General features: G+C 36.0%; 2 protein-coding genes across 4 annotated transcripts; both read left to right on the top strand.

Annotated features, from left to right (window-relative positions):
- The first annotated feature begins 965 nt into the window (after positions 1 to 965).
- Positions 966 to 19,742, top strand: LOC143229801 (uncharacterized). 3 transcript variants are annotated; one of them, XM_076462603.1, is made up of 7 exons: positions 966 to 1,173; positions 1,352 to 1,386; positions 4,401 to 6,845; positions 11,149 to 11,276; positions 17,662 to 17,717; positions 19,076 to 19,331; positions 19,669 to 19,742. In XM_076462603.1, exons 3-7 carry the CDS (start codon positions 4,403 to 4,405, stop codon positions 19,699 to 19,701), a joined length of 2,916 nt encoding a protein of 971 aa, XP_076318718.1. In that variant the 5' UTR covers positions 966 to 1,173; positions 1,352 to 1,386; positions 4,401 to 4,402; the 3' UTR covers positions 19,702 to 19,742. The 3 variants fall into 3 exon arrangements, with proteins under 3 accessions (XP_076318718.1, XP_076318711.1, XP_076318726.1); XM_076462596.1 differs by lacking the exon at positions 966 to 1,173 and having other exon boundaries at positions 1,197 to 1,386; XM_076462611.1 differs by lacking the exons at positions 966 to 1,173; positions 1,352 to 1,386 and adding an exon at positions 2,093 to 2,682.
- A 3,091-nt stretch (positions 19,743 to 22,833) lies between these two features.
- LOC143233434 (uncharacterized) lies at positions 22,834 to 25,124 on the top strand. Its single transcript, XM_076469665.1, has 2 exons — positions 22,834 to 22,884; positions 24,681 to 25,124. Exons 1-2 carry the CDS (start codon positions 22,849 to 22,851, stop codon positions 25,122 to 25,124), a joined length of 480 nt encoding a protein of 159 aa, XP_076325780.1. The 5' UTR covers positions 22,834 to 22,848.
- The last annotated feature ends 975 nt before the right edge of the window (positions 25,125 to 26,099 follow it).

The following is a 26,099-nucleotide window of genomic DNA, read 5'->3' as shown; positions in this document are numbered from 1 at the left end:
TTATCATTTATCCGATATTTTCTCACCTCGTCTTTCGAAAGAACACTAATTCAACATCCACGATACTGAAGAGAGATATGAAAGATGGTTAAAAATATGCAATGAAAATAAATAGTAAAGGGCACCAACAAAGATGGTCAACGTATATAACAATGAAATATTAAAATTTATTTATTTTTCTTTTATCACGAACATCTAATATTGTTCAAGAATAGAATGAAGATGTTTTCTAGGCCTGGCATGGCCAAGCGCGTAAGGCGTGCGACTCGTAATCCGAGGGTCGCGGGTTCGCGCCCGCGTCGCGCTAAACATGCTCGTCCTCCCAGCCGTGGGGGTGTATAATGTGACGGTCAATCCCACTATTCGTTGGTAAAAGAGTAGCCCAAGAGTTGGCGGTGGGTGGTGATGACTAGCTGCCTTCCCTCAAGTCTTACACTGCTAAATTAGGGACGGCTAGCACAGATAGCCCTCGAGTAGCTTTGTGCGAAATTCCAAAACAAACAAACAAAAGATGTTTTGTAAAACAAAACAAAAAACATTAATCTATCAGACAGAATGTGGCACACCGAACAATTGTTTTCGTATTTGTAATCACGTGATCACTTAAAGATAGAGGGAAAGCACTGCGTTATTCATGATGTTTATTAAAATATCAGTTAATTTTTATTTGTTTAGATTTGACAGCGTAAGTGTAATAAAAATAGGACAAGGCTGAAAGGTATTACGAATTGTATTGTTTTTCTCATTTCATTCTTTTAACATCACATTGCATATATATTGGAAATAATTCTAATATTTATTTGTATTTTGTTTATATTGTGTGTAGAAATATAATACGAAATTAACAACAATGGATATTGGGTGTTCTTGAAGAGGAGATAACATCGATAACTTTTACAACCGATAAAGCTCTTCCATGTAAAATTGTTTCATTTATAAAATGAGTTTACGTGACACGTGAAAATGCGTCTGCAACCGAAAACTAGACAACAACATTCTTCTGTTTGAAGTATTATTTTGAATTAACATAAATAATTACCCTTGAAAAAATGGCTTTAATATTTTAATCGCCCCCCTAACTGAGTTTAATTTGATCATGTCATTTTTCTGGTAGAGTCCATCTTCGAGGTGTAACGTTAATGAGTCGTCCAAAATTATTTTCGAACACAGAAGGTAACTTGTGATTGTCACGCGAGTGGCATTAATTGAATGTTATTTTCTTTTTTCTGAACAACTTGTGAGAGTTTAATTATTATTTTCGTTATTTGTAATGTATATTGCTATGAAATACACATTTTGTGGTATCGACTACTTCAGTTTATTTTAATAATTATTACTTGGTTTATTACAGAAAGAAAGTGGACTTCCTAGGCCTACAACAACAAGGTTAGTAAATCTGGTATCGTTTAAACTGTTAACGTGCTTGTGGAGTGTGGACCGACTGTTTGTAGTTTATTGAAGAAGCAGAAGGCAGACGAATCGTTGTATTACTACATTTAAAAATGAGCGGACACGGACCGATTGACATTAATGAAAATGATGAGTTGCGCGGATAATTTTGTTACGGGGTTAATCTCGTTCTTAGTTTTTAACCACTGATAGCTACTCGTAGAATGGCTCTGATTTATTTTTTTTAAGTATAAACTTTTAGCCCATAACTCTGTCATTTCTTGACCGATTTGAGTTCTAACTATAATTTTGGTCTTAGGAGGTCATACCCTTCGATTGATGTATTTGACCACACTTCAGGTCCCATAGTTTAATTTTTATTGTGATCGTTCCTGAAATAATTTCAATTTGAGGGTAGGCGTAGCTTATGTGTTGGTAGGTGGGAGGGAGGGAAGAGACATTGTCCTCTCTTTAATTTCTAAATATGTACAAGGGTGGTTGTATCTACAAAAGAAAACGATACACAAGTTCTAGTGTAACTTATTTCAAGTATATGTCGGACAATTTGTCTTCTTAACTAACAAATCTGTGAAGTTTGGAAAAACCTAGTGTTAAAAAGTAAGAACTATACAACTTAGATACTTTGTGTTAAGTCGAAGTGTCATGGAACATATAGTAAATCAGTATATCCGTGTGTATATTTTAAAGCTGTTTGTTATGTATATGACAGGTTTAAGCAACTGTATGAGTGTTTTAGACGACCGTATGTTTAATTTGGGAAAATATGACTTAAGTTTTGACAAATTCGATTTATGAAATTGATTCGAAACTTAACAGTAGACGTATAAGATTGATTTAAAACAAGAGGGAATCTACAACATCTGCAGAACTTGAAATTATTTTAGATTTAAGCGAGATAAGAATAATATAATCTACGAGACCTTTTGTTCGTTTTGTATTTACAATATTTTCGTGCGCGTGTAAGGCTCGTTTGTACCCGTTTTGATTTTATTACTCATCGGAACCTCTACCAACCTACCCTCAAATTGAAATTATTTTAGACAGGATTAGAGTAAGTTAATCTATGGGACCCTGGGTGTGGCCAATACATCAATCGAAAGGGTTTGATCTTCCAAGTCCACAACTGTAGTTAGATCTCATATCGGTCCAAGAAATGACGGACCTATGAGCTAAAAGTTTGTACTTGAGAAAGTCGGAGCCATATCATGAGACAGTGTCAGAGCTAAAAAATATGTCGACTCCAACCAACCGACTGCGACTAGGCTTAAGCAGGTATATGTTTAAATGAATATGGATATGTTTCCTTTTAAACAAACCGTTATTTTAAACGAGAGTATACCATCTAGGTTTAAAGAAATGTTTGTGATTCCATTTATTTTGATTGTTAATTGTATTTAGTTTAATCGTGCTACAAGTAAAATATTTAGTCTCAATTGTTTAAGGCAGGCAAACGTACTTAACAATCCTATTATTTCAACCTGCTGTAAAAATGTTTTCTATTGAATTTCAGTAAATTGTTTCACTAATTTAGTCTTGTGGTAAAAAATAATCGTAGAAATAACCTGGAAACGACCGAATCAAAGTCGATGAAAAAGTAAACAAGTGTTTGTCGAATACTTTCTTTTGTAATATTTGTTTTGCAAACACCAAAAAACATGCATCTAACGAGGTAGATAACACGATAATTATTGAACAAGTGCAATTTTATTCAATAAAATCTTTTTTTTTTCATTTATTTGCATGACAGAAAATTTAAATATAGAAAGACATTTTAAAAGTAAAAACACATGAACTAATTTTTAAAAGGAATCAATTGATCCCTGAAGTGTAATTTATTGGACAAATATATTTGTCGGTATCGAAAGCACATCTCGGGCGCTGATGCTTGAAATATCAATTTAGGCCAAACTTAAGTCTTAATTTGGCCACAATTTGTGAATTGAGTTTACAGGCAAGCATAGTAAATTTAGTTTTTAAATCATGAAGTAATACATTACACTCGGTTAAAACCTAGTATTTGCTACAACTTATTCTGATTTATATTGTGAGTACAGTATCATAATTTTATTTTCTAATCCAAGTTTTTAATTCACGTACAGCGTGTAATAAAATTATGTATTTGAAAATATAACTGTATATGAGTATAAACCCGAAGGTTTCGGAACTGAACTTTCCGTTAATGTTAAAAACCGGTGTTATGTTTTGCCTCACCAGATGGCAAGGTAATCGCATAAATGATATGACACCCGAGCAGAAGAAAGAAAAATGGTTGTCTTTGTGAATTTTGCAAGTATGTGTGACAAAAAAACTGATATTGTTACCCACAGTTATGCGAGGCTTCAGCGCCGTTAGGTTAATTTCTTGTTTTTATTACGTTATTTTTTAATGAAATATTAGTACATCGCTATAAATCAGAAGAAAATTCAACAAATTTTAATTGTTTTTTAACAATATTTGTTTTAGCTGTGGCATAGTAGCCCATAGTTTTTGTTTTCATTTTAAAATACTAACATTTTAACTCGTAATTCCGTCTCTTCTTAACGAATTTAAGTGTCAAATCTTTTCGATTGATATGTTTGACCACACCTAAAATATCGCAAATTAACTTATTTTAATACTACCTAAACTTTCAGTTTTAGGTTAGGCTAGTAGAGATTCTCATGAGTAATAAATTCAAATCGGGTATAAGAGCGCCTGACGCTTGGTATTACGGGTGGACACAAATACAGCTCATGAAAGGGAAATAAAGGCGTTATCCACTTATTTACAATAATTTTGCCTAAAGAACTTCAGGTGCCTCGGCTATTGAGGATTCCCTCTTTTGTATTCGTAAGTACATATTATTTTAAATACATTTGATCAAAGGGAGAAAACTGTAAGGTAATACTACGTTTATTTGCATGCATTATTAAACATTGTTTTGTTATTTGTGTAGGCTCTGTTTACTTCCTCTTTTAGACCCTAACCTGTTATTTTCTTTATTTTTTTAGTGATGAAAAAACAAAAAACATGTATGGTCGAGGCTAAAGCCACTTCTTCACTTGATCATCAGTTTATGGAAATTTCCTCTCACCAAACATGCGGGAAAAATCACCTAGTTGACGAAAGCAAACGGGGGGTTAACAGGTCAGAGAACGCTTCAATCACTTCGTCCTCTAAAGTCCAACAGAATGCATTTTCTCCATCTAGTGAACCGAGTAGCGAATCTGCTCGTTTGTACGTTACTGAAAACCAACCATCGTCTTCCCAGAGTTGCACCAATTCCGTGAGCTGTTCATCTCCACCTGAATTTACTGAACCGATGCTTGAAGTGCATATCGAAGAACCAGAAAATGAAGGTTTTATTTTGTCCATGTTTGGAGATAGAAGTACAACAACAAATGGAATTGATAGTTTGCAAAGTTTAGATGGAAACAGTTCTGGACAGACTCATTATGTAAATTACCTTCCAGATTTTTCAGATATTTTGAGAGAAAGTTGTAATTTTTGGCAGCCCTTTGGCGATAGTTATATATCGATGTCACCTGGAACTCAACACAATCAATCAGCAGCTACAAATTCAATTAGGTATTCTTCTTTTTGCACATGCGATCTTTGTATGGCCTTTCAACCTAATCCAAATGCCTTGCCTTTGTCCAATGGTATGCCTGAAATGACCAACCCTAGGAGGATATACTCAATCCCTGATCCTCAATTAACACCGCCATCATTTTATAAGCGAGCGGAAGGGGACAATTACCAGTGGAATACCTCCTTGCGAACTCCCGATAACCAAGCAGCTGACCCATTTTCTAGATTTCCGTTTTCACCATTATCTTCTCCAACTGGATCAGAACCGCCAGTGATGACCACAACTACAGCTTATGGTATTAGGCCTCTGCCGTCGTTAGCTTCTGTATTTCCTTTACCTTCTAGTCTTGCAACAATGCCATGTGATCAAGAGTATTGTATCCCTACTCGTAAACAGCAGTTTGAAAAAAATGTCTCAGATCACGAGTTTTCATTCTTGGACTACGCTGGACAACAGAAGGAGAATCATCGGGACATTGGAGTACAGTCTCACATTGACATTAATAGTATTGCAGATAAAATTAATGAGCAAAAAAATATTAACACTTATGGTCAGCATTTGTCTGCCCATTCTCTAAGGAAAGTAGGAAAAGCAAATGAAACTGTTTTGGAAAATTGTGATATAGGTGGTAGTTCTAACACAGAAGGAAAATTCCTACGATCCAGTGGGCTCGAATCTCAGTCTCGACAAGCTCAACCCTTTAATGCTAATAATTCAAAAGAAGAAAGTCTAAACCATTGTTGTAATGAAGCAGCCAAAAATCTTCAGTATACATCTTCCCCCTCTATTATCAATCTTTCAAGTAATATAGGCAGTTCACACCATATGAATACCTGTGAAACGTTGAGTGAGACCTCTCTAACTGAAAAACCAAAGTCTAGACTTGAAGAGCTTCTGTTGGGTAACCATGAACCTCACAAAACAACAATTACTAACTCCCTACCAGAGATAGCTTGTTTTCTTCGCCCAGTTGTACCACAATCAGTTAACAGTTTTCATGCGCCTCGACAAAAGAGAGCCAAAACAGTCAAAGAGCTTTTGCAGGAAAGATATCAGTTAATTTTACCTCAGCAGGTCCATTCGTGGAACCACTTGGCCAAACACAATTTATCAAATGCTGCTCAAGGAAGCTGCCTTGGTCATGCAGGAGTGGCTGGTGGTCCAGAAGGGTGTTCTCAGTCCACTGTAGCTTCTTTCGGCTCGTGGAACTCATCTCTACAACAGACATCCTCTCAAATTTTATCGGCACGTCTTAGACCTTTTCAGATTGTGAGAAACCCGAGTCTGATGACTACACTAGAACCACATCAGACCTTAAGACCCCAGGTTGTTGGTCCAGAGAGAATTATTCGACAAAAATTCGCTCAGCCACAAATTCTGTTGATAAGCTCTGCATCTGATGTGCAAAAAATGACTCAGAAAAGGTTTAGTTCACAAGAAGCAACATTCCATCCATATTCTATGAGCCATACATCTGTAGGACTTCGTCAGTCTTTGCCTTCTCAAACGAATATCACACAGACACAAGCCAACAGAAATCACACTCCTGTTAATATTGCTGTTGGACTCAACCCAGTTACTTCTCCAAGGTCATCAGGTAACAACTCGGCTCAATCTGAGATGTTGGAAAAGCAGAGTACGCAAGTGAAATCCATCCAATCAGAAGAACAGGAAAAGCAAACAGTAGAAGAAGATCTCAATTCCACCGCCAGGGTGAACTTTCCTAAGCCTTGCCCATCAGAGCGTGAAGTTCAAAATGTCCAAGAACCGGTGGCGACCACAACATTTCAAGAAGCCTTATCTGTTGCCACTAGTACATCAGATGACAAGTATCGGAAGGAAAACATCCAGGAGAGTGATTCTGGTAACTTGTTTATTTCTACGAAATTGTTTTTAGAATGAAGGCAAATTTTAGTCTTGAAATCAGCAACGTAATTTAAGAAGTATATATAGCTTGATATGCAGTAATTCTGATCATGTCGTACAGTAACTGTAGTCCCAAAGTTTCGATAACATTTTCAACTGGAAATATTATACAACTTGTACAGTATAATAACGTATATAATTGGAAGATTACAAACTCCAGTTACAGATATACATTAAGAACTTGTGGCACTTCATTACCTAACGATTTACCTACGCCCGGCATGACCAGGTGGTTAAGGCGCTCGACCCGTATTGCGAGGGTCGCTGGTTCGGAACCCCGTCACACCACACATGCTCGCCCATTCAGCCTTGGGAGCGTTATGTTACGGTCAATCCCACTATTCGTTGGTAAAAAGAGTAGTCCAAGAGTTGGCGGTGTGTGGTGATGACCAGTTGCCTTCCCTCTAGTCTTACATTGCTAAATTAGGGACGGCTAGCGCAGATAGCCCTTGTGTATTTTTGCGCGAAATTCAAAAACAGACAGACAAACAACTTACCATTTGTGATCCTGTATTTGGAATAGTTACTAACTCTAATTACAAATATTAAGATTACACACCTAGTAGGGCATTATGTGGTGTTCCTTTTCTGCTAACACTATTTGAATATAACTATTTATACGTAATAAATATTACTATATTTAGTCGTACACTACAAAGTAACCAGTTTTAATGAGAAACAATAATTATCTATGGCAAAGCTACACAAGGGCTATCTCCGCTAGCCGTCCCTAATTTAGGAGTGATAGGATAGAGGGAAAAGTGGTTAGGCAACACTGCCTGTAATCAACCTTTGTACTTCTTTCTAAAAGTAGGATTGATCGTCACATTAATAACTTCACGGCTAAAAGGGACGATCATGTTCGGTGACAGGATTCTAACTCGGAATCCACAGTTTTCTCTGGCTACTAGTCCATGCTAGGTCTGGAGGATTCTAACTCGGAACCCACAATTTTTTCTGACTACTAGTCCATGCTCGGTCTGGAGGATTCTTACTCGGAACCCACAGTTTTCTCTGACTACTAGTCCATGCTAGGTCTGGAGGATTCTAACTCGGAACCCATAGTTTTCTCTGACTACTAGTCCATGTTCGGTCTGGCAGACTCTTAGCTCATCACTATTATTTCTTGTAACTGTGCTTATCATATTTAGTTTTACGTATCGCGTAACGCGAACCCAAGACCCGTATCATTTAAATGATTTGTACAAAATCAGTTTAATTTCATCAGTGTAGCTGGGATATTTATTTACACAGTGAACACTTGTGAGTGTTAGTGGCACTTGTAACATATCACATATACAGTGATAAGTAGTGTTTACTTACACAGACATTATATGATAGATACTTTGTAAACACGAATTTGACCAACTTTATATAATACGCATGAACATGTATATCTCGTGACACAAATTTCCACATCTAGAATAACAATTATCCCCTCAATCATCCATGTCGTATGACGTTTGTCCACGTTAATTCTATGTTTGCCATATTAACTATCAGTTTTATAACTTGCAACTTGACGGTGTCTTCAGTCATACATGATTTGACTGACCAAGGCGCTTTATTAAGACCTGTACACTGTTGTGTAAAACACATTATTTGTATCAGGTCATCCCTTAAGTAATGTCCAGTTGTAGGTTCAGAAAAATGTTAGTTAATTATGTATGATCCGTTATTATTAATTACTTCCTGCCAACGATCCACAAGCTTCTGAATGTCACTTCTATAAAATTCTTGGGGTTTTGAGGTAAAAAAATGTATAGAGGGTAGTTTTGACATCTTCATGTGTTCCAAGCACTTTTCCATCAAGATAGTTCTGCAAACTTTGGAATAGATGATAATCAGATGGGGCAAGGTCTGGAGAATAAGGAGGATGTGGAAGTTTTTCCTAGTGTAGTTTTTTTTTAGTGTAACATCCAAGCGCTCTAGCTGTTCACAATAGAATCTGATGTAATCGTTACATTGAGTAGGACCAACTCAAAGCAGATTTGACTAACGGTAAGTTACCAAACGCTTAACAAGACCTTTCTAGGGTGGAGGTCCAGTTTGACCTGTGCTTTAGCCAGTTTACCTCCACTGATTTTTTGTCTACGGCGCTTAACGTTTTCTATGATATCCACTTTTCATCTCCAATCACTACCCTGTTCAAAAAAGGTGAGTTACGTTCACGAGAGGGCAGAGAAGTGTAAATGTCCACTCGTGCTCTAAGGTTGGCTTCTGTCAAATCATGGGGGATATATTTTCCAAGTTTCGACACCTTTCCAAGGTGATGTAGATGAATGACGGTGAACTGTTGAATGGGCTGAATTAAGTTTGTTTTAGTTCTTCAACTGTTACAGCATAATTTTCATCAACTGCAACCAACAGCAAGTCGTCATTAAACTCAACAGGATGACCAGAACGTGGCGCATTACTTAAGCTGTATTCACCTGTTCTGAACTTCTGAAACCACGTTTGACATTTTTTTTTATTGAGAGACTCCGCACCATAAACACCTCGAATGTTTCGTGCAGTTTCTGCTGTACTATTACCTTTTTCAAACTCATAAATCATTATATGCTTAATACAGTGGAGCGCCGTTAAGCCGCGATATTTGGGGGGTCAACATGCTTAACCGCGGTTTAAATCTTTGTGACTGAAAAGCCGAAGTCACCAAAAGCTCCGCCGAGGAGCCTCATTCGGGCCATTGCGTGATCATTATAATATTAATGTATAGACTATTCAGATACAATTGACAAGTGCCGTTTTAACACAAACGACCAATGCATTGCGACGGTTCGCTTTTCCCTGTAAAATTTCGTCTTCCCGTGTTACTTGCGGGCCGCCATTTTAAATCTCGTGGTAGCGATATTGCGCAGTTGCATAAATTATTAAATTTTTAATACCGAATTTATTAACTGGCAGTTAAACAATAAGAAAAAACACATTTGTCATGTCAGTGTCAACGACAAGAAGAGTGCGAGAAACTTCTAAAAGCCAGGTAGTAGATTTAATACATCAAAAATTTTGGGACAAGACTTGCTACAGCGGCTTAAGCGATTTCGCGGTTTACTGGTCCGCGGCTTAATGGCGCTCCACTGTATGCTCCTCAGACATATCCATCTTCATAAGGGTTTATTTGATTAGAGATCTGAAAAGTGGAGTTGAGTTAGTTTCTTTTATTTATCTGAACATTTTTATGCACGTCCTACTACATATTCTAATCATTAAAGCTCTCTACAAAGACAAATGATGATGCACTTTCTGTATTAAATTTTCGGACATTGCTTATCGGATGACCTGATATATGCAAACTAGGTATATTATTTATATACATATTTGGAGTTGTGCTCATGATTGACTTGCACAAGACAATGGGTGAGAGCAACGTTCTAGAAGTTTTCTAAAGGGTGTGATAGTAGGCACACACTTGACAGAAATGTTTATACCAAGACTTATTTGATTAGTTGTTCAAATACGTTTTCATATGAGGACATTGACCCATGGCGTTCAACAGTATAGATACGTATTTGTTCCAAAGCTAAAATTCGTGCCTTGCATGCTTTTATTATCGCGGAAGAGGCGGTTTTCTGCTAACTTTAGGCACCATCTTGACTAGTATATCACATTTCAGCTAAATTTTGACCAGATGAGTTAAAGGGTTTTTATTCTGTATATCCCCGCTCCAGAGGATAACGAAAGACGAGTTGGTTGAATATATAGTTTCCATTGGTTACAAACAAACTTCTCAATAACATTCAGTTTCTGAACTTTACTCATACAGTCACGGTACTTGGTGATCACACATACGTTACCAGTATTTGATTTTGAATTACTTTATTAGATGAATCAGTTTAAATACGTTTAATTGAAAACGATAATTCTATATATTTTTTTCCCATTTGGTTTATGCCAGTGGTTTGTTACTTTGATTTGATTAAAGAAAAACAAACCTGCAAGTGCGTTTAACACTTTTGCTAAACGAATTTTACTCTGACGTTTCGGTGTTAGGCCTACTTCAAATGTAATTTAACGGACAATTGTGGCTTTCCATTTTTAAGCAAGCACTGTCTTCGTTAAGTAAGAGTCTGATTCCGTTATTTTCAAATTTTTATAACGTGAAACAGTTGTATGTAATTTTGTAATATAATTTTAAAAACATGGAGCCTTCAGTAACGAATCTCTAATTTGCTTGACATATTTTCTTAGTAGTCTCATAAAACGTCTTAAAACATGTATCTGTAATACCTATTATGCAGATGGAGGTCAGATCGACAGCTCCACAGAACACGCTAAGCTACCGCCGTTTCGGAAGGGAAGAGTAGACGCACGAGAGCACAAACCTAGGCATTACGAAATAGAAAGTTTAGAAATTGGACAGTTTGTGGTAAGTGTACTATATATATCTGCTAAAGTTTCTTGTAATTAAAAACAAATACTTTGCGTAGTGGTAGTGCAAAATTATGTTTTATCTGATCCAGAGCCTTTATAAGAATTCGTGATTACTAATATTGTGAAGCCTTCCGTTATTATACCGGCTGCTCTTTGATGCAATGCTTTTGAGTGTGCGCTGTGAGAGCAAACGTATTGATTCGTAAAATGTTTCTCTCTTACTTTAATGAGCAGTTTCATTCCTAGTCTTTGTTTACACGTTTAAGTGCAGAATTTTAGCCAGGGTGTAGGTTGGGATGGTTTTCAAATTAAGTTTTTGAGTGTTTCAGCTATTAGTGGCGAGGGCTCGGGGGGAAGGGGGGGCACACAGAGGTTCTCGAAAGCTCCAGGATGCGAGTTGGTTCATTAGGACTTTTTATCGATGCAAATTAGAATATATTTTTATATTCCATTTTTTTACAATAGTTTGGCAATGCTGGGGACACTAAATACAGTAATTCTTTTAAATAGAAAATAATAAATACAAATAATAAAAATAATAATAAAATTACCAAATTAAGACACAAGACTAAAATTTAAATTTTGCCACTTAACTTTTTTTCACAACTGGTTCATATCTTTCAGTTATAATTCTGTACAATGTCATTGTTTTTTAATTGGAATATTAATTAGTTTCTAAAATAATTTTTGTTTTTATTATGTTAATATAATTATACAGTGCGTTTTATTCTTTTGAACTTGCATATTTTAGATTTTAAATATTATTATGAAACATTTGTTACATGAGTAGTTAATTTTGAAGATATTTTAATATTTGTTTAACAGGTGGACCAATTTAGTGAAAGTTGGTTTGTTGGAAATTTTTAACATAATTCAGAACTTTCCACGTTGCTTAATATAATTACACCTGTTGTGAGGACATCCTGTGCTTGCACTCAGTTGGTCCTGGCCCAAATGGACTAGCTGTTTGATCTTGGGAGGGCCTCCCCAAGACCACCTGTCTACAGAAATTCAAGGCCACAATGGTGTGTTGGAGTTGGACCCTTCAACCATGAGAATCATATCCACAATATTCTGGCCAAGTATTTTTAGCATAATATTTAAATTCCTTTGGAGCTAATTTAAAGTAAAAGGAAATTATGGTTTACATTAAGATACTGAGGATTAACTTCATTTGGTTTTCACTTTTCACTAATGTTTATGAATATAAAACCATAATTTACTTGTACTTTAAATTAGCTGCAAACGAATTTAAATGTGATGCTGAAAATACATCCCCCAGAATATTGTGAATATGATTCTGCTAACAGAAAACTAAAATTATGAAATATGGTGATCAAATCCACAGAAAAAAAAGTATAAATAAGCCATAAGGCTTAAGTATTGAACTAATTCTGTTTTTCAAATGCTAGTCAATAAATACATGCATTAGTGTGCAGACTTGTATTACTTATTGTAATATGGAATACTTAAATATTTACACTTAACAGCATCAACAGATTTTCGTGCTTAAGTCGGAGAATGCGTTCTCTCAAAAGTCCAAAGTTGTATCTGAATCCACCTCCTTGTCATAGTGGATTTGAATGTTTGCAAGAATGGATTAAGGTTGAGTGTGTAGTCTGCTCAGAGTGTTGATGGATCCCTCACGCAACGTGACAGGAACGGTGTATGCGATCTTCATTAGTGCATATATGTTGTGGAAAGTGGTCTTCTTGCAGTGTTTGATGGCCATGCTGCATCACGAGGGTCTTTCTTTGCTGTCACTGCAAGAAGGAAACACCCGCTTCCATCTTCACCTGACCAGCTCCTGCTCAGTGAACTTTGGAGGTGGTGACCACTGATGAAATGTTAGTTATTTCGTCTTCTAAAACAGAGGGGACCAGACCCAAAATACTGATACATTTGTGGGCTAATCCTTCAAAGAAATTAATAATGAAATGCATTTATGGAGTTTGTGCAACAATGATATATGAAGTTCAGTGTTATAGAATACATCATTTATTCTATCCTTACAGATCGAGAGACAACTGCAGTGAGTATTGGTGCCAAAGGATTATATTTGTATTTATAATTTATACACAAAAATATTACAAGTTTATATAACTTAAGTCTAACAATATTACATCTTGTGATGAAGAGTTAATTTAATAGGGTACTACTTGTTTAAAGGTATCAATTTGTTTGATAGACCTGAGCATCTTTCCTCAAAATTGGTAGTGATGTAGTCCTCGGAAGTTAGTGCAAAATTAATGCGGTAGCGATATTTGATAGATGACAAAACAGTTCGTTTTGTGTCGTTGTCGTCCACACTAGATTCTCGGATGACTAGGCTTAACATTGACAATCCGCCATACGAATGGCAGGCTCATACACGTGGTTGAAGATCTCATCAAAGTTCTCGTGTCTTCCAGTATAAGTGGCTTTTATTTCATCAACTTGAATAGCATAGACCTTTTAGCATGGACAAGGATATGTGATCGCGTTAAGTAACAGTATAGTTTTCATTACTTTCATTCCCTCTATTCATGTCAACATTAAAAACTGTTAGCTTTATTTGTGTAAATACATTCACACACACACACACACACACACACACACACACACACACACACACACACCTTAGTATATCTATATCAGTGTGTACGTATATATATTGATATCTGAAAAACACTACTGATTTCAAGCATCGACTTTGCAGGTCTTAGGCATACATGATGCCAGTGGAAGATTCCTGCAGTCCGACAGTGATTCCTCCAATATGAGACAGATTGTACACAGTAGGGGAGGTAGCTGCAAAGTCATAGATGCCATAGAAGCTGAAAGTCCACGTGCTTCCACTTTTGTTTTTAAATACAACTTCGTTTGCGTGTAGTTAGCCGTCATTGTGTAGACTGTAAACTGTAACATTTAGGTCCTACACCAATGAACTCTACACACATCAGTAACTGGCTTCTTGGTTGGCCCTCTGCAGGTGTAATACTTTCTAATAGTTCGGCTTGCTTTGATCACTTGAAGAAATGGTAAAATTGATTTTTTTTCTTTTTCATGGCAATGCATTGATAATATTGAGTTTATGGTTCGGGCAGTGAACATAAGCTACTAGTTTGTACACTGTTCATGCCTATGTTTGAACATCGTTAATTACACTTGACATATTCAAAGTGCTGTTATAGTCATGACCAGGGCAGTTTTTAATGTTTAATGTGTAAAATCCCATGCCTTACACACTCTTCAGTGAGTCTGAGCTGTCTCACAGAACTAACAAAATATCCTTGTCTTTCTCATCAGCAAAGTGGATGCACAGGGCTGTTAACTCTGTTTTGAATGACAAAGCTTCATCTCTGAGTATGGACCAAAAAGGTGCTTCCTTTATTTCAGTTAAAACCAACTTTTATGTTAGTTGTATACTAATGTTAACAATCAATTCATTTTGTATTGATAGTAATAAGTATGTTGCATTATTCCATTTTGGATTTTCCAGATGAGAGCAAAGAATTAGATCGAACGGGACAATAGTCTTCATCAGTATGAAGAAGATATCAATTGCTATTTGCTGTGAGCTGCTCTTTGCAACTTAAGTCGATCACAATACAGCACTGGCAATGCAATGAACTTTAAATACGACAATTCGTATTTGTTGTCTGATTTCTTGTTTAACATCAAAGTAATATCTTGCCTTGTCATCTAATTAGTAACGTGCGTGATTGGGTTAACGATATTCCCACTGTCCCTATCTACTATTTAGCGAAACCAATGGCATTTTGATAATGCTTGTGTATAAAGTATTTCTATCCGTTACTCATCACTTAGATCCTGATCAGAAGTAATAAAAATGAAATGCGAGTTTGTTGGTACTTTAATTTCTATGAGTCTAATGGGCCAGTCTCAACTTACATTTGTATGTAAGAGTTCATGTTTTAGGGTATTATCCATAAATTAAATTGTACTCTTGCATAACTGTGCAGTGTCACTTTGACGAAAACCTGCTGATCCATCAGTGCACTGTATTTATACAGATTTCTACACACTGGTAATTCTGTGTTTGTTTCCATCTGTAATGTTCTATTTTTTACTGTGTTTTCTACTCACTGGTAATTCTGTTTATTTCTATCTTTAATATTCAATCCTTTACTGTGTTTCTACTTACTGGTAATTTCATGTTTCCATGTGTAATATTCTATCCTTTACTGTGTTTCTACTCACTGGTAATTCTGTTTCCATGTGTAATATTCTATCCTTTACTGTGTTTCTACTCACTGGTAATTCTGTTTCCATCTGTAATATTCTATCCTTTACTGTGTTTCTACTCACTGGTAATTCTGTTTCCATGTGTAATATTCTGACCTTTATTGTGTTTCTACTCACTGGTAATTCTGTTTCCATCTGTAATATTCAATCCTTTACTGTGTTTCTACTTACTGGTAATTTCATGTTTCCATGTGTAATATTCTATCCTTTACTGTGTTTCTACTCACTGGTAATTCTGTTTCCATCTGTAATATTCTATCCTTTACTGTGTTTCTACTCACTGGTAATTCTGTTTCCATCTGTAATATTCTATCCTTTACTGTGTTTCTACTCACTGGTAATTCTGCTATTTTTGTTTCCATCTGTAATATTCTATCCTTTACTGTTTCTACTTATTGGTAATTCTGCTATGTTTGTTTCCATCTGTGATATTCTATCCTTTACCGTGTTTCTACTTGCTGGTAGTTCTGCTATGTTTGTTTCCATCTGTAACATTCTATCCTTTACTGTGTTTCTACTCACTGGTAATTCTATGTTTCCATCTGTAATATTCTATCCTTTACTGTGTTTCTACTTATTGGTAACTCTGTTATGTTTGTTTCCATCTGTAATATTCTATCCTTTACTGTGTTTCTACTTATTGGTAATTCCTTAACGTGCTGAATGATTTTTTCTTTTTCTGGAAAACTGTTAAAAAGGAAAGGAGTACATTTTATCCATGATTATTTAACATACTCACCATCAATAAGTAGTTTTCCATGTTGAGCAGTAATCTTTGAAATCTTAAAACTAGCAACAACCAAGTTTAAACTACCTGAAACAAATTTCTTGAAAACATTTGACTCCATGTTGTTGTTGCTGACTTCTTGAGAAAGGTGTTGTTTTTGTTTCTGCTCACTCTTATCACAAAGCTTTTAATGAACAGTTTCATAATACCGCTTTACAGAGGAAGTCCTTCTACCACTGTTTCATAATATAAGATGTATAGTGTTTCATCACCCTTTTTGATCAAATGTTTCAGTCCACGATTCCTGAAAAACTGCTGCACCTTCCATTGAAGTCCCCCCAGTGCCACAGCGGTATGTCTGCGGACTCATACCGCTAAAATCCTGGTTTCGATACCCGAGGTCGGCAAAGCCTTATGCTTAATTCAAATCAAAACGAAAAACCTTCCAGCTGAGCATTTTTGTTTCTTTGCTTGTTGAGCTGGCATTCTGACAAGCTGAAAAGGGTAAATACAATTTAAAAATATCTCGACAATTACTTAAATACAATAACTTAACTTACCGTAACATAACAGGTGAAAGTTATGTCATTGTATAAAAATAAATTATAACTATCTGATCAATAATATGCACATGCTACGCCAAATAACATAATTTTAACATTATTATTTATTACTGCAAAAAAAATAAAATTATATTTACTCTTATTATCACTAAATATCCATTATTCATTTGCAAACAACAGAAGAAAAATATAAGCAGAGTGAAGCCAATACCAACTGTTTACTTCTATTTTCACTCAAGTACTGTTGCGTACATTGGACCTGCGAGGAATTCAAAACGTGTTGACGTCGCATGTTTCCGCAACAGCAAAGCTAGCGTCAAGAGAGGGTGAGACGTCTTCTGTGAACATTTCTCACTGCTTTTGGGTTGGAAAACAATCATTCATTGCTGCATGTGGCAATAATGATAATCGTTATATATGTATAATTTATTTATTATGGGTTAGAGTTTGAAAAATTAAAAGGTGGCACTGCATGCTGCGTGCTAGCAAACTTTTTTCGCGTGCCACAGGTTCGCCATCATTAGTGTAATGTTTTATTAGTGTTATTACAGCAGTGTTATAATTTTATGTTGTAGTCGGGTCTGATTTAGGTGCAAGTTTTGCCAACTTGCCACAAATAAAAATTTTTGTTTACGCCATCTATGTGTCTGAGTGTGTTATATTTACAATGATGCGTTAGTTTCTATTGGATGACAACATGAACCACACGTACAACGGGAAAAGCATGTTTCTACAGTTTAATTAGTGATACACACACACACACACACACACACAATGATTGAAGCTGGTAAGAACATTCACTGTTGAGAACTTCAATAGCTTGTGTCTTGTTTTACTTTCAGGTCCATAAACCGGAAGGAAAGAATTACAACAAACTCAAGGTGATTTTCAGTAAAAGGTACGTTTTGTTAATTTCAGTCTTCGAAATCCGCTAGAATAAATATAAACGGTAGAGAAATATTTTGAATCAAACCATTCCATGATAAAGTTAATATAATTGAGAATCACTCAGTTGTTTGGAGACTACCGTGTTTCTCCGAAAATAAGACAGGGTTTATATTAATTTTCACTCCAAAATATGACACTAGGGCTTATTTTCGGGGGATGTCTTATTTTGATATATTAAAAAATGAAGTTACAAAGTAAAAGTATTAAACTAACCATTTAAAATAAACTATTATTAAACTAACTGATTAATACTTAAACAAACTAATTAACTAACTATTAAACTAATTAATAAATTATTTTTTTATTTCTTTCCTCTTCCTGCCACTCTTAACTAGGGCTTATTTTAAGGGTAGGGCTTATATTAAAACTATCCCCAAAAATCACACTAGGTCTTATTTTATGGGTAGGTCTTATTATCGGAGAAACACGGTATTGTCGTGTTAAAATATGTTATAACATTAGCTAAAAACTAGTATTGTTGTGTTTTATGTTCTGTACGGTGAAGTTAGCCAAGCCTTTAGTATTGACGTATCATTATTATAATGCATGCTCTACAGGACGCCATAAACCCTGTTTTCCGGACCCGTGCTTCCAGAACGTTTTCAGCCATTAGGCCATGTGACAAGCTTGGTGGCACCCTCATGACTAGGATAGGCACACATTACTGTTATGCTGTGTGTATCGAAGAAACAAAATTTAAAAATTTGAAACATAATAAATTTACATTATTAAATATAAATTTCTTGGTGATTGCAAGCATGCTACGACACAGTTTGGGTTTGGCCCGGCATGGTCAAACGTGTTAAGGCGTGCGACTCGTAGTCTGAGGGTCGCGGGTTCGCATCCCCGTCGCACCAAACCGTGGTGGCATTATAAAGTGACGGTTAATCCCACTCTTCGTTTGTAAAAGAGTAGCCCAACAGTTGGCGGTGGGTGGTGATGACTAGCTGCCTTCTTTCTAGTCTTACACTGCTAAATTAGGGATGGCTAGCACAGATTGCCCTCGAGTAGCTTTGTGGGAAATTCACAACAAACAGTTTGGGGGAGACACTGTGTCTAGCAAAATGACCATTATTTTTTTCTACATTGTTGGAAGTAACCGTACATGTTGCAGGTGATGCTATATCTGTTTATGTGGTATACGTGACGTCAATATAAATATTTTTGTACTCTTGACGGCAGTGTATGATTTTGTATTTCATAAAATTATATATAACGTTATTGTGCAGTTTACGATCGCAGACTACTATACAGTTAGTGTTGATTTTTAGCCAATCATCTTCTTATTCGTGATGTTGGACTTTTTAGGAAGTTCGTGTACGAGTTCGAATCACCAGGACACTTAAGAACTAAGAAAATGACGTGCATCGTCGTGCCATTTATGACAGTGACGGCCATGAGGTGTGAAGGTGATGTAGTTAAGCTCTTGGTCGATCGAGAGCCGGCCATGTTTCTTGGAGTTCGCCACCAGAGGGTCGGAATTATTGCGTCGGCTAACCTATACGATACCTCCAAACTGGTAGACGTTACAGATGGAGAAATTAAGTCGTGTCCACTGCATAAGGTTGGTGAAGTTATTCTACTTATATTATTCTCTAGTTTCTACATTTTTTCTAAGTTTTTCACAATTATCAACTTTGTGGTTTAAGAAAAACGAGATTTTGAGTGATGTATCAGTTATATGGTTAGTAAAATTAACCTTTAGTGATGTGCATTTAAAAATAACTAACATTAGGATTTGATTGTCGTCAACTTGAACGAGTTATATACGTACTGAAAATGTACAGTAACAAGCATACGATGGATTTAGAAAATACTCCATATAAACAGTGTATTTCGTAGAGTTAAGCAGGTTATAAAGTTGGTTGATGTTCATTTGTATGAAGTTTAACTTTATTCAGATAACACTACGTCATTACCAAGCTGCAAAATGAAGATGTATCTGTGGCACTTCGACACTCGATTCAAATATCTTACAGAACTGCCGCTAGAGGGACGTTCCTTCTTGGGAGAGCTCCCTCTGCCTGAACCAGATACAGAACCCATAGCAAAACGACGGTGTGCTAAAAGTGAGTGTTTTCATCTGTCTAATCGGACAGGAAAGAATGAAACAACTAAATTATAAAAAGAAAAGCAAGAAAGATAAAATGATTTGGACATTTTTTAGATCCTTCTTTCACCAAGGTACTCGGTATCAGTTTTACTTTGTAGCTTGTTTCTTTGTTGTTCCTTTTATCCTCGTAGATGGCTCTGAGTTTCTGAAATTTAATAACTTTTAGCCCATAGCTCTGTCATCTCTTGACCAGTTTGAGTTTTAATTACAGTTTGGACTTGGGAGGTCAAACCCTTTTGATGTATTTGACCACATATTGCTGCTGCAGTATTTCATCAGAATGTTAAAGATTCAGTGTTGGATGCAACTACATGATATTGCTGTTTCAGGCTGTGGTTTTGAATGTCAGTTTTATATTTTTCAAAATGCAGGCAATGCGCAGTTGAAGAATCTAAGTTATAAAAGTCTGTTACTGAAGTGCATTGGTGTTTGCAACAGTTGATGGTCACACCAAGCAGTGGCAACTACTTTGAATGTTCCTCACTGACATACAGATTTCTTTCTTTGGTTATTACATTAAAATCTTCGATCTAATCTCGTGCAGAACTCTGATATCGAACTGTCAAAACTTCAACAGACTGCTTCCAGAGTCCCAAAGACTAAGTCACAAAAAGGCATTGTGGGGAAGACTGAAGTTCATGACGTCGTTTTAGACTTTCCAAAACTGCCTGAAGATGACCTTTGCTTCTTTACTTTGAACATTTACCCACTTAGAGATGCTGATTCTTGTACTTCTGGCAATGTTTCCTGAGATGATTTTTATGGTATGTGGATTAGAAAAGTTAATTGTACTCTGACACTGGAACATGTAGTCAAGATATGGACCCAGCGAAGACTATTTCATATGGATAAGAATTATGCAAATTATAATCGATCCACTTCAGTATGGTACTGTTAATGCATGGTTGATGCACTCGTGGCATCTGTTGTGTTTTTTCTAGATTCGCATTCATGCACTTCTACAGAAGATAGACATTACAGATAATGCTTCACGTGAAGTGGACTGAGTAAGTTTACTGACCTGAATAACCTTGTGAAATTTGATAATTTTTGTTTTATTTCTTCCAACCAGTATTATGACAGTACTTATTGATTTAATGTTGCACTTGATGCATTGAACAAAATACATTAATCCAGTTGTAGGTATGTTATACCATCTTATACTAGTTTTATCCCTTATTACAAACTGTTTTTGAAAAATTAATGTTTTAGTGCTGTCTTTATGTTGCAGGGATTGAATCCCGAGTTGTAACAATTCCTCATGGTTACTTCTTGAGCTATTTAGGGACACATTCAGCACTGGAATTTAGATAACAGTCATGTAGCAATATTTGCTGTTTTAGAGTAAATGTTACAGGAACATAGATCAGAAACGTTATTTTCTGAAGAAATTCTTGTTTTGAATATTTTTCATCGAATAGATTGTTGACTTTTTAATAAATTTATTTAAGCAGTAACTTAATGTTTTGTTTACTGTTATACTTCAAATATTTATGTAGTATTATTTATTTAGAACCTCTGGAAGACAGTAGGAACAAAACTCTATTGGAAATGCTCCAAGCTCCTCCAGATGTCAAGTCATTGTATTCTCCAACCACGTGTTCCTGTCGTATAAGTTGTCGAACGGGTCGTTGTTCCTGTGCCAAAATGATCAGAAAGTGTTCGATGCTTTCTTGCATGTGTGGAGATTGTGATAATCCACTCAATGTCCTGGAATCTATGGAGATTGATCTGGAAAAGGTCATTAGTGACCCTTGTCTTCTTTACAACGTCTACAAGGTACGCAATTATTCAAACTGCCCCCTTGTTGCATACTTTCATTTTTTATATGTTTTTTGAAAGAATATGTAGAAACCAGTAAGTAGTTCTGAAAAATGTGGAAATTTTATGGTATTTGGTTAATAAAAGTTTTAAATGACCAAAAGAAATGGACTACTCACGATTTACGAGTAATAAATGTTTTAGTGACTAGAAGTTTATGTAGTGCACCCTAATATGGCACTATCATTTGATAATGCACTTTTATTTACTGATTAAACATCAAGCCTTCTCATGGTTGGGTGTTATGTCAACTGATTGAAATGCTAATATGATGGTAACCAACATTTAACATAACTATACATGTGTGTGTAATATGATCATAATTAGATAAAGTAACATTCATATCCTTCTAACCACTGGTCGACCAACAGGCGGCTATCGAGAAGACAGACTGACCAGAAATTAAATAAAGTTTGTAATATCTATATCATTCCAACTGCTGGTCAAGACCAACAGGTGGCTATGAAGAAGACAGACTGACTAGAAATTAAATAAAGTTTGTATCATCCATATCATTCTAACTGCTGGTCAAGACCAACATGGGGGGGCTATTGAGAAAACAAACTGACCAAACTATCATCCACCACAGAGAGGACAAACCCTAGATTCGTGGGTTTTTTAAATAACTATAAAGTCATGAATATTAAGACAACTCTTGGTAAACACTGGATATTTAAAAGTCAAGATTAAATTTGAATTTTCTTGTAAGACTGCATAGTTTGTATGATGATAGCATAAATTTAGATGAAGTGTGTGTGTGTGTGTGTGTGTGTGTGTAGAAGTTAAGAGTAAATCATTGCAATGAACCTAATGTGGTATCAATAGTTTTTTTTTTTTATTGAGTGTAGAAATTGTTATATTCAAGGTTTTACAAGTCCTATTTATTTTGGTTTGTGACGTGAGATTTGTGTTCGCTGTTTTGTTAATTTGTTTTTTTGTTTCTTTCCCTCAGGTCACAAATTTGAGGCGTTACCTGCTGGGAACGGTTGTCCTGCCTTGCTGTGGATACATAGCCACCTTATTGGACGTTGTCCCTGGGTTAGGGACTGCCCAAATGGGAACTGTCGGAAGAAGTTACAGTTCTCTTGGTGTCGAGGCTACGTGTGTGAAGAGTCTGTAAACCCATCGTAACCACTGCAACACGTGCATGAAATGTTGTGTAATGGACGAGAAACATTGTATGGTATGTCATAATTTTGTTGTCTTTACTATCGTACAGTATGTTGGTTTCTTAAAGAAGAGAGTTTTGTGCTTGTGGATGAGACACGAAAGCTTATTTAACACCTTAGATCAACATACTTTAGTTTATCAGTTTTTCTTTATAACTTCATATATAGTTTTGTTTGAGCACAAAGCTGCAAACATGAGTGACATTCTGTGTTGTTCCCATCTGCAAGAATTGAATCCCCAAATTATAACATTGTAAGTTTTAAGTTCTGAACCACTGAGAGACAGACTTGTTACACACTCAAAACTACGAATGCTAGCATCATAAGCATATCCGTGTATTGTGCCAGGGAAAGAGCCTTCCACTAATACTGCGGTAAGTCTACAAACCTTAAATTAGGGGTTCGATTCTCCTTGGTGGGCTCAGAAGAATAGCCCGATGTGGCTTTGTTATAAGAGAAACACGCCAAGGGAGAAATTTGATTATAAAGTATGTTATTCTAAGTTTTATTTTTTTTACAAGGCTATTAAAGAAACAGTCGTATCAATAAATATTGAAACTAAAATTCATCGTAAACCTAGAATAATCTATCGGTCTTAATTGTACTATATCGAATAATCTAGCTGTGAAATCTAAATCGAATTGTACGTTTTAAATTTATTTTACGTGAATATTAATAATTGATTATAAGTCACATCAGTAAGAGAGAGAAAGAACTAGTGACAACTGTAATAAATGAAAAAAATCAGGTGTGAAAACAGATTTTATACTGAGATGGCATTTCGCTGGTATTTTCTAAGTGACTGGTGGTAGTTTAACAAAAACTAATTGATCCAAAAAATAACCATCTGGAAATATAGTAAATTAATAGAGGTGAATGAAGAGATGTCTTTAACACATCTAAACCAACGTACGTTATGTTTAAGCATGTTGGAGCCGTGGATGCGTTATAAGAGTGATGGTTGAATACCATTGTTTGGTTAAATAGGAGTAGCCTAAGAGTTTACGGCGGGTGTTGTTGACTAGCTGCCTTCCTCCTACTCTATCAGCTTGAAACTTTGGGAAAGTTGTGTATAGCTAGTGTGAAAATTCTAAAAGATGCTTTGGTAAATCATAAATAATATTGTTTGTTTGTTGTTATGATCGCAAAACTACACACAGTAGAGCTATGTGCGCTCTGTCCACTGCAGGGAATCGAATCCGGTATTTTAGTGTTTTACGTCCGTAAACGTGCCAGGGAGCTTTGTTATATTTAATGTTTGTAAACATTACAGAAAATTCATATGTAAGGCGTTGAGTTGCACAGACTAGTTCTAAATACATTTTGAAAAATACATAAATTACATATATATCTGGATTGCACCTAACATGCTCGCCCCTTCAGCCGCTGCAGGGCGTTATAAGGTGAGGGTCAATCCCACTATTCGTTGGTAAGAGTAGCCCAATAGTTGGCTGTGTAGTTGATGATGACTCGCTGCCTTCCCTCTAGTCTTACACTACTAAAATAGGAACGGCTAGCGCAGATAGCCCTCGAGTAGCTTTGTGCTATATTCAAAAACAAAGTTATAAACGTCTTGTAGTAGTAATGTAGTTCTGTTAATAGTTTCGATGGTAGCACATTCTGTGATGTAAATTAGTTATTCTGTGGTGCGTCGAATGACGTAAGTTAACCACTTTCTTCTCTTACTGTTTATATATCCTGAAGGTGGTTGCAGTTACGAGCTTGACGTTTATTGTATCAAACCGTTGCTTTATTATGCGATCGAATTACATCATACGTGTTACCTTTTAAAGCTGTTTTTCTCTCTTAGCATTGCAACAAGTGCTACATAAAAGGTATGGACAGTGACCAGTGCCCCAATTGCGATGTCTCGAGTAGTACTGATTTTGATTTATCTTCTTCGTCTGACGTGCTACAAACGCCTGAAGACGAAAACAGGACGGAAGTGTCACGACGAGACACAGCAGTGTCTGATGAGCTCTCAACTAGTATCAGTTATTCTGCCTCGGAAGTATCTGTCAAGGTACCTCTGACATCCTCAAGTTCGAGGTCTTTGTTTGCTCTTCCATCTTCTACGTCAAAAATACCATCATCTGTTTCGTCGTCATCACAAAGACCCCAGGTCATCACTTTGTCAGCTTCCTCTAGACCAACTTCATCGTTAGCTTACTCGGGACCAGTATTGGTTACTTTGTCATCAAATTCTAAAATACCCTCGTCTCTTTCGTCAGCGTCTTCCAAAAATCACAGTTAACCCTTTCTTCGTCTACTAAAACACCACTGTTGGCTTCAGTTTTGACAGCAAAATCACCTTCAGTTAACTTATCACCCCTAAAATCATCGGTGGGTCATCCACCATTGTCCTCGGACCAGACTTTGCCTCCTGCAAGATCATCCGCGGTCAGTTAATTATTTTCATTTTTTACATTCATTGTTTCCTCGAGATTTTGACTGGTCTCTTCGTCAATGCCATCTCTTACGCCATTGTTTCTCTTGTTGGTCCACTTGTGATGTCGACATCACAGATGTTTATCAATCTCTGGAGTAACGGAAGTGACGTCGTGCATTCAACGACAGTTCCGGAATGCTAGGATGATAGTAATATAACTTTCTTACAAGACAGAAGAAAGAAGTATTAATAGTTCAGTTTTTCAGTTTTACAACACAGAACTACTATCGTTAATGACTTAAGTTTTCTAGTTTTGATTTAGCGTTTCGTCGCTTTTCTCCAGAAAGTAAAACAAAACTTTATTATAAGTGTTTGTGTCGTAAGTTTGTTTTAAACTTGTTGGAAGACGCAAGTAATGTTAAACCTAATATTATAATCTGGAGTTTAAGTGCAAACGTATTTTTTTATACACGTTATCCAATCCATATATATATATTTGTTTGTACGTGATTTCTCTTAACTCATTAAAGTATTTTTTCAGCAGAGGGCGCGACCAGCAAGAATAAAAAAACCTGTTGGTCGAGTTATCTTTAACTTATAGATGAAAAGGCGAGGCATTGTTTATGGTATCTATTTTTAAACTTTTGAAATTTCAGGACAAATTAATACGAGGCCAATCTCAAACGTTTGTTACTGCTTGGAGAACAATACGTTTGTTATCATTGTGGAAAACAAAATATGTAATTGTTGTTATATGAGTATACTACACCTTTCACACATAAAAGAGAAAAAAAAAACATTTGATGTCGATTTCGTTTTACAGACGATAAAAGTTGACAA

Source organism: Tachypleus tridentatus, chromosome 1, assembly GCF_004210375.1.
Source record: "Tachypleus tridentatus isolate NWPU-2018 chromosome 1, ASM421037v1, whole genome shotgun sequence".
In the NCBI taxonomy this organism is placed as follows: domain Eukaryota; kingdom Metazoa; phylum Arthropoda; class Merostomata; order Xiphosura; family Limulidae; genus Tachypleus; species Tachypleus tridentatus.
This window is presented reverse-complemented; position numbering and strand designations above follow the sequence as displayed.